This window comes from Lottia gigantea (assembly GCF_000327385.1).
Source record: "Lottia gigantea unplaced genomic scaffold LOTGIsca_13, whole genome shotgun sequence".
NCBI classification, from domain to species: domain Eukaryota; kingdom Metazoa; phylum Mollusca; class Gastropoda; family Lottiidae; genus Lottia; species Lottia gigantea.
In genome coordinates this window covers 2557783-2571228 of record NW_008707425.1, presented here as the reverse complement: position 1 = coordinate 2571228, position 13446 = coordinate 2557783, and the positions used below count along the sequence as shown (strand labels likewise).

Sequence of the window (13446 nt, the reverse complement as noted above, 5' to 3'; positions counted from 1 at the left end):
TGGGCATGAACTATCTTGCTTGCTCGATTGCTGGTTGTATTAAACGGGACAACAAAGGGTGCTATGCCTTCATTATGATGAATATTTAGTCCTATAGGTCTTGCTGTATTCAATGTCTCAATCCAATGGGCTTCCCTAGATTGACGGAATTTGGTAGTTTCATCTTCGGGCAAGTCAATTTCTATACGCTCAATTGGGATTAGGGTGAGATCGTCTATTGAATGGTCGTCGAGGTTGAAATGATTAGAAACAGGCTTGTCTTTCTTTAATTTGATGTCTGACCTATGAGCATTAAAGCGAGTTCGTAAATTATTCTTAGTTTCTCCTACATATTGTTTGGGGCATTTCTTGCATGAAATTAAATATATTACATTCGAATGTTCACATGTTAGATGTTCCTGGATCGGGTACCTATTATTCGTAGAGTTGCTTACAAAATAATGAGTTTCTGATATAAAGGGACATGTTTTGCATCTACTGGACAAACATGGAGCACTTCTTAAACCTGGAGGTACTTCGGCATAAAGTCTGTTTTTAGCTGCTATCTGTGCCAAGGTGGAATTTTTTATGTTTCGTAAAAATCGTTAAGAGTACCCACGCTCTTTCAGTTTTGAGAAAACAATCGTACAGGCTTGGTTGAAATCAGAAGATCTTGTACAAATTCGATGAAATCGTAAAACTTGTGACTTAATTATACCAGAAAAGGTATGTTTTGGATGAGTATCAGTTTCTTTGAAATACACTTTAATATCCAGTTGATTGGTTTCTGCTATGGAATCTCCCTTAAAGACTGTGGTATCGAGAAAGTCTATGCTTTTGTCACTCACGTTTGCGGTTAGTTTGATAGAAGGATGGTGGTTGTTGAGAATGTCAAAGAATTCCCAAAAGTGTTCGATAGAATAAGTCCAAACCATAAAAATGTCATCCAAAAAGCGTCCGTAAAAAAGTGGGTCAAATGGACAGAGGAGCAACACCTCACGTTCCCACTCTGCCATGAAAAGGCTTGCGTACGAAGGGGCGAATCGTTTGCCCATTGCTGTCCCTGAAGTTTGTAAATATGTTTTACCATTAAATGTGAAATCGTTTCGACTTAGACAAATCTCTAAAAGCTGTAGAATTGCATCGTCGGGTCTGTTTGGATCTGGGTTTCTATTAAAAGCTTTACGAACTGCCGTTAGACCAGTAGTGTTATCGATATTGGTATACATAGAAGAAACGTCGATAGAAATTAAAATAGCATTAGAGGGAACTCGAAGATTTTTTTTATTTTATTGACAAAATCGGTTGTGTCTTTAAGGTAGGCGCGATGTTGACATGCTAGAGGTAGTAAGAAATGATCAATGTATTCTGACACTGCATATGAATCACTACCACAATCAGATATAATCGGGCGGCCTTTAGGGATTTTATTCGAGATAAACCACTCTTTGGTTGGATTCTTATGGATTTTAGGCAAAGTGTACAAATGTCTCTCGCGACAATCAGGTTTAGCAGACAGATAGTCATATTGTTTCTGTTTGAGATAACTAGTTTTGACTAAATCGGCAAGAATATTGTTAATCATGTTAGCAGTTTCTTTGAAAATTGGTTTCGGTAAAATGGCATAATGTTTAGGATTATTCAGTTGATTCTCTGCTTCTGAAACGTAATCCTCCCTATTCAGAATGACACAACATGAACCTTTGTCACTCTTTTTAATAACAATGCTATCGTCTTTCTTAAGTAAGTTTAACGCTTCACGTTCTACTCGTGTGAGATTAGGCTTTTCGTGTGTTATGGAAAGGTTCACTGTTTGGCTATTCATACTCGCAAATGCTTTCAATATTTCAGGATGGATAATGGTAGTAGGTTTGGGATCATGGTCGTATGATTCCAGGATTTCAGTGTCTGAACTGGTTTTGGTAATTCGATTCAGGTTAGATGATCCAATTATTAAGGTAGATTTCTTAAGAGCAGGTAGCTTCCATAATGATTTGTCCTTGGTTTGGTGATAATACGATTTGGTAGCGGATATAATGGTCGTCGACGGTGTGATTGGTACTGGTTTGGTAGTTGTTAGAATTGTAGCATTGGGAACGGACTGGGATCTGGTTCGAATGGGGGAAGGTCTGGATACACGTCTCGACTTGGATGGAGACTGAGGGGTGGTTTGCTGGTCCAAAAACGCACAGAAGGAAGAAAGGTTGGCGGATCACCTGGTGAAGATTCAGAGCGTTTACCTATGACTAGGAGTAGGTGAACTTCGGGCTCGTTTAGGGGTTTGGTTCGGCAGCGTGGTGGCTCTAGATGGTGCAGGTGTAGTGTCCATTTCAGTTGGTTTGTTTCGTTGATTGTTTGGTAGAATTTGGTGATTACAGCTTGAGTGAGACGTTTCCCATAGGAGCGACGGGCCCATGACAGGGTATGAGAAACGATGCGGTCGACGGCAGGTGATGATAAAGACTTGGTACGAATGGTGGTCAGCTTCTCTTGAAGTGTGGTTTGGTAATGGTCGATCAGGCCCTGCGTAACCTTAGAGAGCCATGTCCGATTGAGGGATCTAATATTCGCGTCAACAGCTGATGTTTTCATTGCTGGACGGATAAAACTATCCAACTCAGAGACTTTGCGTTTGAAGGTAAACGCTGGTTGGCCTTGCTGTTGAAGGGTAAGGATTGCCAAATGATGGAGGCACTGCAAAACTTGGAAGAACACCTTCCCAAAGGGTTCTTCCTCCTTATGAGTGGGGACTGGTTGGCGTCGGTGGGCTGGTATTCGTTTCTGTTGTTGGTCAGGTCGATGGTTACCTCTTGATTGGTAGCCTGTGTTGTAGGTAGGTTGGCGATGGGGTGGGATATAGCTGGATGGGTTGGTTGGTGGTCGGCGATTAGTAGGTGGTAGAGGTCGATGGAAGACAGGGCCGTTGTAGGGTACGTGATATTGGTTTGGTTGACGATTAGTGTTTCTATGTCTGGCTTCTTGCCAGTGGTTGTTGTAGTTGGGGAGCATACTGATAATAACTTGAGTTTAGAAGGGGAATGTACTGCGGATTAACAGGAGGAAACTGTATCAGATTTTGCAAATAAGTCAAACTAAGTTTGGGGATATATAAAGTAAGATGAAAGTTATGATGAAAATGCAAAAATATATATTTAGGTGATAAATAACGCTACCAATGATGTGAAAAATTATAACAAGTAAAACAAAAACTTACGCAATTGACACTCTCTAACCCTGAATCAATGAATCTGTCAATCATTATCTATATCACTCAGAGGGTGTCACTATTCCACCCAAAGGCTTATTCCAATGGCTGCCAATACAAACTCTCTAGTAAGGCGTGCATCGCCGTATATAAAGGGTCTAGGTCACATGACATATTCCTAGCGCCACCTATAGTAATAGGGCAAACATGACTAGAAAATCGCGACTATACGAAACTTATACCAAACTTAGAAAAATGCATAAAATGTATCATGACTGCAATATTAAAAATGAAAAAGGCTTACGATGCGTAGACGATGGAAACGAATAACAATACAAAAAGGACGGATTGGATTTGGCATGTGAACTGCTGGTTATTACATGATTTTTGATATAAGAGAAATGCGAAATAAAAGATTAGAAAACAAAAAAGGGGATGGTTTTAAAATTATTGGATAAAAAATGTCAATGATAATTGCTCAAACTCCTAAAACTTATTTCGGTTCTGATATTCAAAAATCATTAGGTTCTCTTCCTGGATTTCCATGGGCAAAATATCCTGGAGAAAAACATCTTCTCGGTCATAATTACACTGGTCTAGGTACAAGGTTAGATCTGCGATTAGACGAAAACGATAAACCAAAACCAGGTGAAGAACCCGTTAATAGAGTTGATGCCGCTGCACTTAAACACGATATATTATACAGAAATAAAGACATAACATCCAGACACGAAGCAGACAAACAAATGATAATCGAGCTTGAAAATATTCCAAATCCAACTTTCAAAGAGAGAATGCAAAGAGCATTAATCATTAAACTCTTAAAAGCAAAGATGAAATAGGGCATGGGATTAGCGGATGAAATTCATAAAGAATTTAGAAAAACTAAAAACTTTTTAAAAGTTAAAGTGTTTGAAAAAGATGAAATATGGTCAGCCGATTTAATTAATGTGCCAGTCGAAAGAGGATATAAATATTGTATAACAGTTATAGATTTGTATACGAGATATGCATGGGTTATTCCTTTGAAAAACAAAACAGGATTATCAGTCAAACACGCATTTGAAACGATTATGAAACAATCTAACCGACATCCAGAAAAACTGTGGGTAGATAAAGGAAGTGAATTTTATAACAAAAATATGAAATCTCTGGGATTTGAAATTTACAGCACGCATAATGAAGGTAAAGCTGTAGTTATTGAGAGATATAATAGAACTCTACAAAATAAATTATTCAAAAAGTTCACGGAATTGAAATCTCAAAAATGGCTTAAAATATTACCAGAGGTTGTAGATGAATACAATAACAAAATTCATTCATCTATAGGTGTCACACCAACACAAGCCACAACTAATCCAAATATTATAAAGTCAATTAACGCACACTACGAAAATGAAATAAAGAATTTAAATATCAAACCCAAATTTAAAGTCGGAGATCGAGTTCGTATTTTCAAATATAAAAGTAAATTCGAAAAAGGACAAACGAAATATTCATCGTTGATTAAGTAAACACCACATCACCTCCAACATATGACTTAATCGATCAAGAAAAGAACAAATCATAGGTAGTTTTTATCAAAACAAACTTCAAAAAACTGACTTTTAAAAATGAATGAATTTCTCGAAAACAAAGAGAATTCGGATGATGAAGAATTTGATAGAAGATTAAGAAATTAAGATGTAGACGCTTTCTTAAAATTAAATTTTTTAAATTGAAATGCAAATTTATGTTCAAAATATTATTCAATGTGATTTATCAGAATGTTATACAATTTTTTTCAAACACAAACTGGAACTGATACAACCACAAACTTTCAACTTATGAGATGGGCGAATGAAATGATCTCAAATATAAGAAAGGTAAATTTTATGCTTTAACAAATATACATACTTCCGATCAAAAAGGAGTTCATCATTCTGCTTTGTACAAAGACTCTTCAAATAACTTATATTTCTTCGATTCTTTTGGATTAGAATTCACTGAAAAGATAGTGCAATTGACTAATCAACCAATCAAATTATTAACATTTCAAATTCAATTACCGGGACAAAAGTTTTGTGGACAGCTTTCACTTTGGGTTTTATATCAGTTGAGTTTAGGAAAACAGTTTGTGAAGAAATTGTAATAAACTTATCTTAATAAAAATGGCGAACGAGTTTGGATTAGGTTCTTTATCTTTAGAAACTAAAAAACCTAACATTACAGCATGGATAAATAAAGCGAAACCTTACTTTGTGGATCTAATCGGAGACACTCTTCAAGGTGATTTAGATATGAACAATTTCAAAGTAACTAATTTAAAATCTCCGGAAAATTATACTGACGCTGTTCACAAGAGATACTTACGGGATCAAATAAATTCAATTGAAGTAAATAAAAACCATTAAGAAGATAAAATAAGTAATGTTAAAAGATTCTTCAAACGTGAACTAAATAATAATTTTTTTTAATGAAACTAACCTACAACAAGAGGTATCAGGTTTAATAAGTTTTATTTAAAAACAATTGGTCAACGTAGTGAACACAACTGAGTTACAAAATTTGATTTCATTAATATCTAAATTAGATGATAAGATTGCAAAACAAAAATTAGACATTCAACAATTAATAGATAACATTCCAGATGAAAATGAAGATACGTTTCAACAGGAATTAAATGCCCTAGAAACTAAACTTAACAGTGAATTACAAAAAGAGCTAACAAATATTAAACAAAAAATACAAAACATAAATGATAGTGAAATCAAAACCTATATTCAACAACAAATACAAAACATTGATGATAGCGAAATTAAAACCTATATTCAACAACAAATACAAAATATTGATGATAGTGTTATTCAACAACAGATAACCACTATTAATAACGTAGTTTTAAAACAGGACAAAAATATAGTCGCATTAGAAAAGTATCTCAAGAAAGAAACTAAATCATATTATTTCAATCTTCCATTTGTAAATTTGATTTCGGGGAAGGGAGGGTTTGATTCTAAATGTACAGGCCTAGGGTGGAGCAGACACTTTATTTAGAAATTAGGATTAAGGGTCTTGATATTGGGTTTTCTTCTGTTCTTATTCTGATCTGAAATTAGAAAAAATAACTATAAGAAGTATAGTATCTGTTATGTACTCAGTTTACTATGAACAATATTGTCATTTAAGTTCTTATTTTTTGAATATGCAACTATCATTTTCTGCTTATAGACACGGGGGAATTTCTCTAAAAGGCTCTTATAGTGGGCATAAACTATCTTGCTTGCTCGATTGCTGGTTGTATTAAACGGGACAACAAAGGGTGCTATGCCTACATTATGATGAATATTTAGTCCTATAGGTCTTGCTGTATTCAATGTCTCAATCCAATGGGCTTCCCTAGATTGACGGAATTTGGTAGTTTCATCTTCGGGCAAGTCAATTTCTATACGCTCAATTGGGATTAAGGTGAGATCGTCTATTGAATGGTCGTCGAGGTTGAAATGATTAGAAACAGGCTTGTCTTTCTTTAATTTGATGTCTGACCTATGAGCATTAGAGCGAGTTCGTAAATTATTCTTAGTTTCTCCTACATATTGTTCGGGGCATTTCTTGCATGAAATTAAATATATTACATTCGAATGTTCACATGTTAGATGTTCTTGGATCGGGTACCTTTTATTCGTAGAGTTGCTTACAAAATAATGAGTTTCTGATATAAAGGGACATGTTTTGCATCTACTGGACAAACATGGAGCACTTCTTAAACCTGGGGTTACTTCGGCATAAAGTCTGTTTTTAGCTGCTATCTGTGCTAAGGTGGAATTTTTTATGTTTCGTAAAAATCGTTTAGAGTATCCACGCTCTTTCAGTTTTGAGAAAACAACCGCACAGGCTTGGTTGAAATCAGAAGATCTTGTACGAATTCGATGAAATCGTAAAACTTGTAACTTAATTATACCAGAAAAAGTATGTTTTGGGTGAAAGAAGCTCTTGTGCAAGAGTTGATGAGTATCAGTTTCTTTGAAATACACTTTAATATCCAGTTTATTTGTTTCTGCTATGGAATCTCCCTTAAAGACTGTGGTATCGAGAAAGTCTATGCTTTTATGTCTTACCATTAACTGTGAAATCGTTTCGACTAAGACAAATCTCTAAAAGCTGTAGAATCGCATCGTCGGGTCTGTTTGGATCTGGGTTTCTATTAAAAGATTTACGAACTGCCGTTAGACCAGTAGTGTTATCGATATTGGTATACGTAGAAGAAACGTCGATAGAAATTAAAATAGCATTAGAGGGAACTCAAGATTTTTTATTTTATTGACAAAATTTTATTCGAGATAAACCACTCCTTGGTTGGATTCTTATGGATTTTAGGCAAAGTGTACAAATGTCTCTCGCGACAATCAGGTTTGGCAGACAGATAGTCAACTAGTTTTGACTAAATCGGCAAGAATATTGTTAATCATGTTAGCAGTTTCTTTGAAAATTGGTTTCGGTAAAATGGCATAATGTGTAGGATTATTCAGTTGATTCTCTGCTTCTGAAACGTAATCCTCCCTATTCAGAATGACACAACATGAACCTTTGTCACTCTTTTTAATAAAAATGCTATCGTCTTTCTTAAGTAAGTTTAACGCTTCACGTTCCACTCGTGTGAGATTAGGCTTTTCGTGTGTTATGAAAAGGTTCACTGTTTGGCTATTCATACTCGCAAATGCTTTCAATATTTCAGGATGGATCGTGGCCTGAGGGGGTGTCCACGTGGATTTATGAATAAACATTGTTCTAGCACCACGTGGGGGGTGGTTTCGAAAAAAATATGTGCAGCTAAGATTTCGTTGAAATCGTTCAATGGATGGTCGGAGATATTTCAAGTTAGCCATCTTTGGTGTGGGAATAAATTAAAGTCCACGGTCTAAGATTGAATGCTGAAGGGGTGTGAGAATTTTGCGGCTCAAGTTAACTACAGTTTGGCCTAGCAGTGGCCTCTCAGTATTTTTATCCCCAGTAATTAGTTTAAAGACTTACTCGATGCTTGAAGCTGGTGTATCCAAAACAAATAAATGCTGTTTCTGGAGACCTATGAATATTATCAACTGGTTCTAATTCTTCTTCGTAGGGTGGTAAGATTGTTGCGCTGTTGATACTGGACTCCATCATTATGTTGTTGAGAGTGCTGAGGTTCTGTTGTGCTTTCTTCGAGATTTTATTTGAAATGGGTATACATGTGAAGAGGATCTTGGAGTCTCGACTTGAATGGAGACTGAGGGGTGGTTTGCTTGTCCAAAAACGCACAGAAGGAAGAAAGGTTGGCGGATCCTGGATCACGTGGTGAAGATTCAGATGGTGTGGAAGGGGAAGACGAGTCTGAAAGTGAAAAGAGAAGGGGAGTGTACTCTCTACGAGAGCGTTTACCTATGTCTGCTGGACTAGGAGTAGGTGAACTTCGTGCTCGAGTAGGGGTTTGGTTCGGCAGCGTTGTGTCTCTAGATGGTACAGGTGTAGTGTCCATTTCAGTTGGTAGAGATATGGTTACTCTGTTTTTTTTTCGTTGATTAATTGGTAGAACTTGGTGATTACAGCTTGAGACGTTTCCCATAGGAGCGACGGGCCCAGGACAGGGCATGAGAAACGATGCGATCGACGGCAGGTGATGATAAAGACTTGGTACGAATGGTGGTCAGCTTCTCTTGAAGTGTGGTTTGGTAATGGTCGATCAGGACCTGCGTAACCTTAGAGAGCCATGTCCGATTGAGGGATCTAATATTCGCGTCAAGAGCTGATGTTTTCATTGCTGGACGGATAAAACTATCCAACTCAGAGACTTTGCGTTTGAAGGTAAACGCTGGTTGGCATTGCTGTTGAAGGGTAAGGATTGGCAAATGATGGAGGCACTGCAATACTTGGAGGAACAGCTTCACAAAGGGTTTTTCCTCCTTGTGAGAGGGGACTGGTTGGCGTCCGTGGGCTGGTAGTCGTTTCTGTTGTTGGTCAGGTCGATGGTTACCTTGATTGTTAGGTGTTGTAGGTAGGTCGGCGATGGGGTGGGATATAGCTGGATGGGTTGGTTGGTGGTCGGCGATTGGTAGGTGGTAGAGGTCGATGAAAGACAGGGCCGTTGTAGGGTACGTGATGTTGGTTTGGTTGACGATTAGTGTTTCTATGTCTGGCTTCTTGCCAGTGGTTGTTGTAGTTGGGGAGCATAATAAAAATAACTTGAGGTTTAGAAAGGGAATGTAACAGGAGGAAACTGTATATGCCAGCGTGAAAATGTGGGGATCAAATTATGCAAATAAGTCAAACTGGGTTTGGGGATATATAAAGTAAGATGAAAGTTATGATGAAAAATGCATAAATATATATTTAGGTGATAAATAACGCTAACAATGATGTGAAAAATTATAACAAGTAAAACAAAAACTTACGCAATTGACACAAACAGGACAAAACAGGAAACAAAAATATAGTCGCATTAGAAAAGTATCTCAAGAAAGAAAATAAAAATTGTAATTGAAATTATTTTTCCTATACAGGTAAAAGTTGAATCAATATTCTTCAGACAAAACTTATATCCACATAATAAATTTAACGCTCGTAGAGTTCTTCAGTTTATCAAGGGTACAAAAAGAAACTAAAGAATTAGAAATTAACGACGAAAACAATAAGGCTTATCACTTATATGAAATTAAAACGAGTGGAAAATATATAGATAGGTTTAGAATGTTAATCATACCAGTTAATGAAGAAGATGAACTTTCATTGAGTGAATTTGATATGATATTGGAGATGGAAACTTCACCATCAATGAATATCATTAGAAATCCAGAACCAGAAAAAGAAGTAAGCAGTTATCACTTTTTACGAACGACAGACTTTGAATACGTAAAACTATATTTTGTTAATAAAAGGATTTTTTTTACATAAAGACGGAATTATCTATCCAGATAATTTTTTTTACCTCAATCGATAAAAGTCATGGTAAACAATTTATAATATTTTCATCAATAATTGAACGTAATGATGGGACAGAAGTTGGAGGTATATATACCTGTAGATGTATAATAAGAATCAATATCGAAAAACCAAAATTTTCACTTCATCTGAATAAGATTAATGATTCAAAGGGACAAATATCCTTAGTAACTGTAAAAGATTTTATTATTAAACCTGAAATAATTATAACAGATAATGAAAAAATAAAGAATGCACAACTTATTGGGAAACCTATTGTAGATGTTAAACACTTTCCATCTTTTGCTTTATCAGAAGTTCACTTAATTTAATTACCTAAAAAATAGAACTAGAAAGCAGAAACAATATATGAGAGAAAAATAAATTGAACTACAAGAAAAATTAAAACACTTCAACAAATGCAGAAAAACATGGAGTAGAATTGATTCTGTTTTCAAACAATTAAGCACAGGTCTAACAGTAGGGATAACGGTGGCAACAGTCGTAACCGGTGGATTAATGCTTCCAATAATTGTCCCAACTGTATTAGCCGCGTTCACTGCCGTTCAAACTTCATCTTGCGGATTGATTACTTTAGGTTTTACATCAAAACAGAAATCTCATTACAAAAAGAAAACAGAAATTTTAAATACATATCTTAATAAATTGTTTATATTTTTCGAAAGATCGAGAGAAGATAAGAACATAACTATTGAAGAATTAGAAAAATTCAATGAAATTTTAGATAAGTTTGATGTTGAAATATCAATAAAAGTTAAAAATTCCTAGTTAAAAATAGTTGCTTAAAAAAATATGAATAAACTTGAAATTTTAGACGATGAAACATTCATATTAAATGAACTTTTTTTCAGTATTATTAAGCTTATCTCTAATAAATTTGATACATTAAAAGGACAAATTGAAGTCGATGGAGAGATAATTCAAGATGGAGCACAAAAACAAAACATGCAATTTGTAGGCTTTAATGCCAAAACCTTTCACAATTTCTTCGCTTTTGTGGATGTAATATCGGATGCTTCTGAGTTTTGACAACTGCAAGAATCTGTGAATTCAATAAGAAATTTAATACTTATTTTCAAATTTATATGCCCAAACATAGACATTTTCAACCAAAGAAAGTATCCGAAGAAATAGATTGGGTATTTTACTTACATAAATCACATTTCTCATTAGAAGAAATAACAAAACCTTAGGTATTAAAGAAATAGAAGATAATTACGATGAAAACGTATGGAGAACTTGTGGAGATGATAATGCGGTAACACAAGTTTCACCTCTAAAACTAAATGTTTTTACAACAATTCACGATGATTTTTTAAACGCATGGGTTTGCGAAACCTATAGCGAAAAAGAAACGAATAAAGCCATTCCTTATTCTTGCACGTTAATTAATTTAGAAAAACTAAGAAAAATGTTAGATAGAAAAAACATAACTTTCCAGATTTAAATCTCACTGATAGTGTTCCAGAAGGATTTTATAATAAATTAATGAATATAGTAGAAATATATGTGGGTAAAGATTGCATCGATCAAATGTTGCAACGTTTAGGAAAAATAGATCAAAAAAGAATAACATTAATTTCTCCTAACGGTAGCGGTTTTGATAACTGGATTGTGCTTAAAAATGCGAAAAAACTAACTTTCTTGATACCACAGTATTTAAGGGAGATTCCATAGAAACAAACTGGATATTAAAGTGTATTTTCAAAGAAACTGATACTCATCAACTCTTGCACAAGAGCTCCTTTCACCCAAGACATACCTTTTCTGGTATAATTAAGTCACACGTTTTACGATTTCATCGAATTTGTACAAGATCTTCTGATTTCATCAAGCCTGTACGATTGTTTTCTCAAAACTGAAAGAGCGTGGGTACTCTAAACGATTTTTACGAAACATAAATTTCACCTTAGCACAGATATCAGCTAAAAACAGACTTGAAAGATTGTATCGATCAAATGTGACTAATTCATTCATCGATGAATATTTATAGAAAAAATGGAAAAGACAAAACAAATAATGGTCAACTCTAATTATTTGCACATTTCATATGTTCCTATCAACATGAAAAATCTAGTTTGGCGGCATGGGGAAATTCATCTAATCTACCAATGAATTTGAGAAAGATCACTGATATCAATATTGCAAAATACACCGAAGATAATTGGGAATCTTTAAGACACGAATGGGAACCTTACGCTAAAAGAGATACGTTATGTCTCAGAGCTTGTTTGTTAAATATAACAAAGTTATGAAAGAAGTTGTATTTCAGAATATTTCCAATAATCTAACGGCTCCTTCTTTATCTTTTAAGGGATGGTATTACTTGTACCATTACAATAAAGAAATGGTTGAAGAAGAATGGTATGAAAGTACTAGAATGGTTCCGAAACACACCGAAAAAGAAAACGTAGAAAAAGTTTACTCACATACACACCCTTTTATAAGATATTTTATCAGACAATCCATTAAAGGAGGAAGAGTTTCGGCAAATCGAAAATCATTTGAAACGAATAAAATGGATGAAATTTGTAATGTATTAAAGGAATACACAGAACTCGAGAATAGTAATATAATTGATTTATTTAAAGAATATAGTAAAAGTAAAAAAGATAAAACGGAAGTTAATTCAAAACTTAAAAAAATAAAATGTACTGAACTAATGGCCTTTGATACTAACGGTTTGTACGCTTCCGCCACGTCAGATTTAGACAGCGAATATCCAAAAGCGGAAAGTGCTAGAGAATTTTTACCTGAGGAAGAAGAAGAATTTGTCAAGCTCTTTAATGAGCAGAAATTCAGAACTAGAACGGCTATTTTAAAAGTCTAGTTTAAATATCCTACCAACATGTTCTTCCAACCCATACCAGCTAAAGATAAAATTACTTTTACGAACAAAGAAGGTAATAAGGAAACTGGCACTAAAATCAGGTTCAGAAATGGTTTCTGTTCAGAAGTGTAACATCGGTTGATATTCAAGAAATAGTTAAAGCCGGTGGACGAATTATTAGAATATTAGATGGTATAGTATACGAAGAAAATTTTAAAACTCCACCATATAGAGATTATATTTTAATTTTGAGAGATCTAAGAAATAAATATAAACGAGAGGGTAATATCGTAGGTAGTAATTGCATGAAATTATTAGGTAATTCATTGTATGGTAAATCTATTCAGAAGGATATAACTACATCGAGACATTTACGGATTTAAGCAACTGTAAAAGCCAACTTCGATTCACACGTCAAAAGCTATCCTAAAGTAAATGTATAAGTCCCATCCCTTAAAAGTAAAAGTATATCGTTGAG

The 13446-nt window shown here is 34.8% G+C and overlaps 3 protein-coding genes across 3 annotated transcripts; 2 read left to right on the top strand and 1 right to left on the bottom strand.

Annotated features, from left to right (window-relative positions):
* Positions 1-2055: 2055 nt before the first annotated feature.
* LOTGIDRAFT_157247 (hypothetical protein) lies at positions 2056-2988 on the bottom strand (the record flags this gene model as incomplete). Its single annotated transcript, XM_009049008.1, has 1 exon — positions 2056-2988. One exon carries the CDS (start codon positions 2986-2988, stop codon positions 2056-2058), a length of 933 nt encoding a protein of 310 aa, XP_009047256.1.
* Positions 2989-3645: 657 nt separating this feature from the next.
* LOTGIDRAFT_157246 (hypothetical protein) lies at positions 3646-4026 on the top strand (the record flags this gene model as incomplete). Its single annotated transcript, XM_009049007.1, has 1 exon — positions 3646-4026. One exon carries the CDS (start codon positions 3646-3648, stop codon positions 4024-4026), a length of 381 nt encoding a protein of 126 aa, XP_009047255.1.
* Positions 4027-5334: 1308 nt separating this feature from the next.
* LOTGIDRAFT_157245 (hypothetical protein) lies at positions 5335-12968 on the top strand (the record flags this gene model as incomplete). The annotated part of the gene is made up of 5 exons (XM_009049006.1): positions 5335-5559; positions 8464-8665; positions 9195-9251; positions 9726-10006; positions 12453-12968. The coding sequence occupies 5 exons, from the start codon at positions 5335-5337 to the stop codon at positions 12966-12968; spliced, it is 1281 nt and encodes a 426-aa protein (XP_009047254.1).
* Positions 12969-13446: the final 478 nt, after the last annotated feature.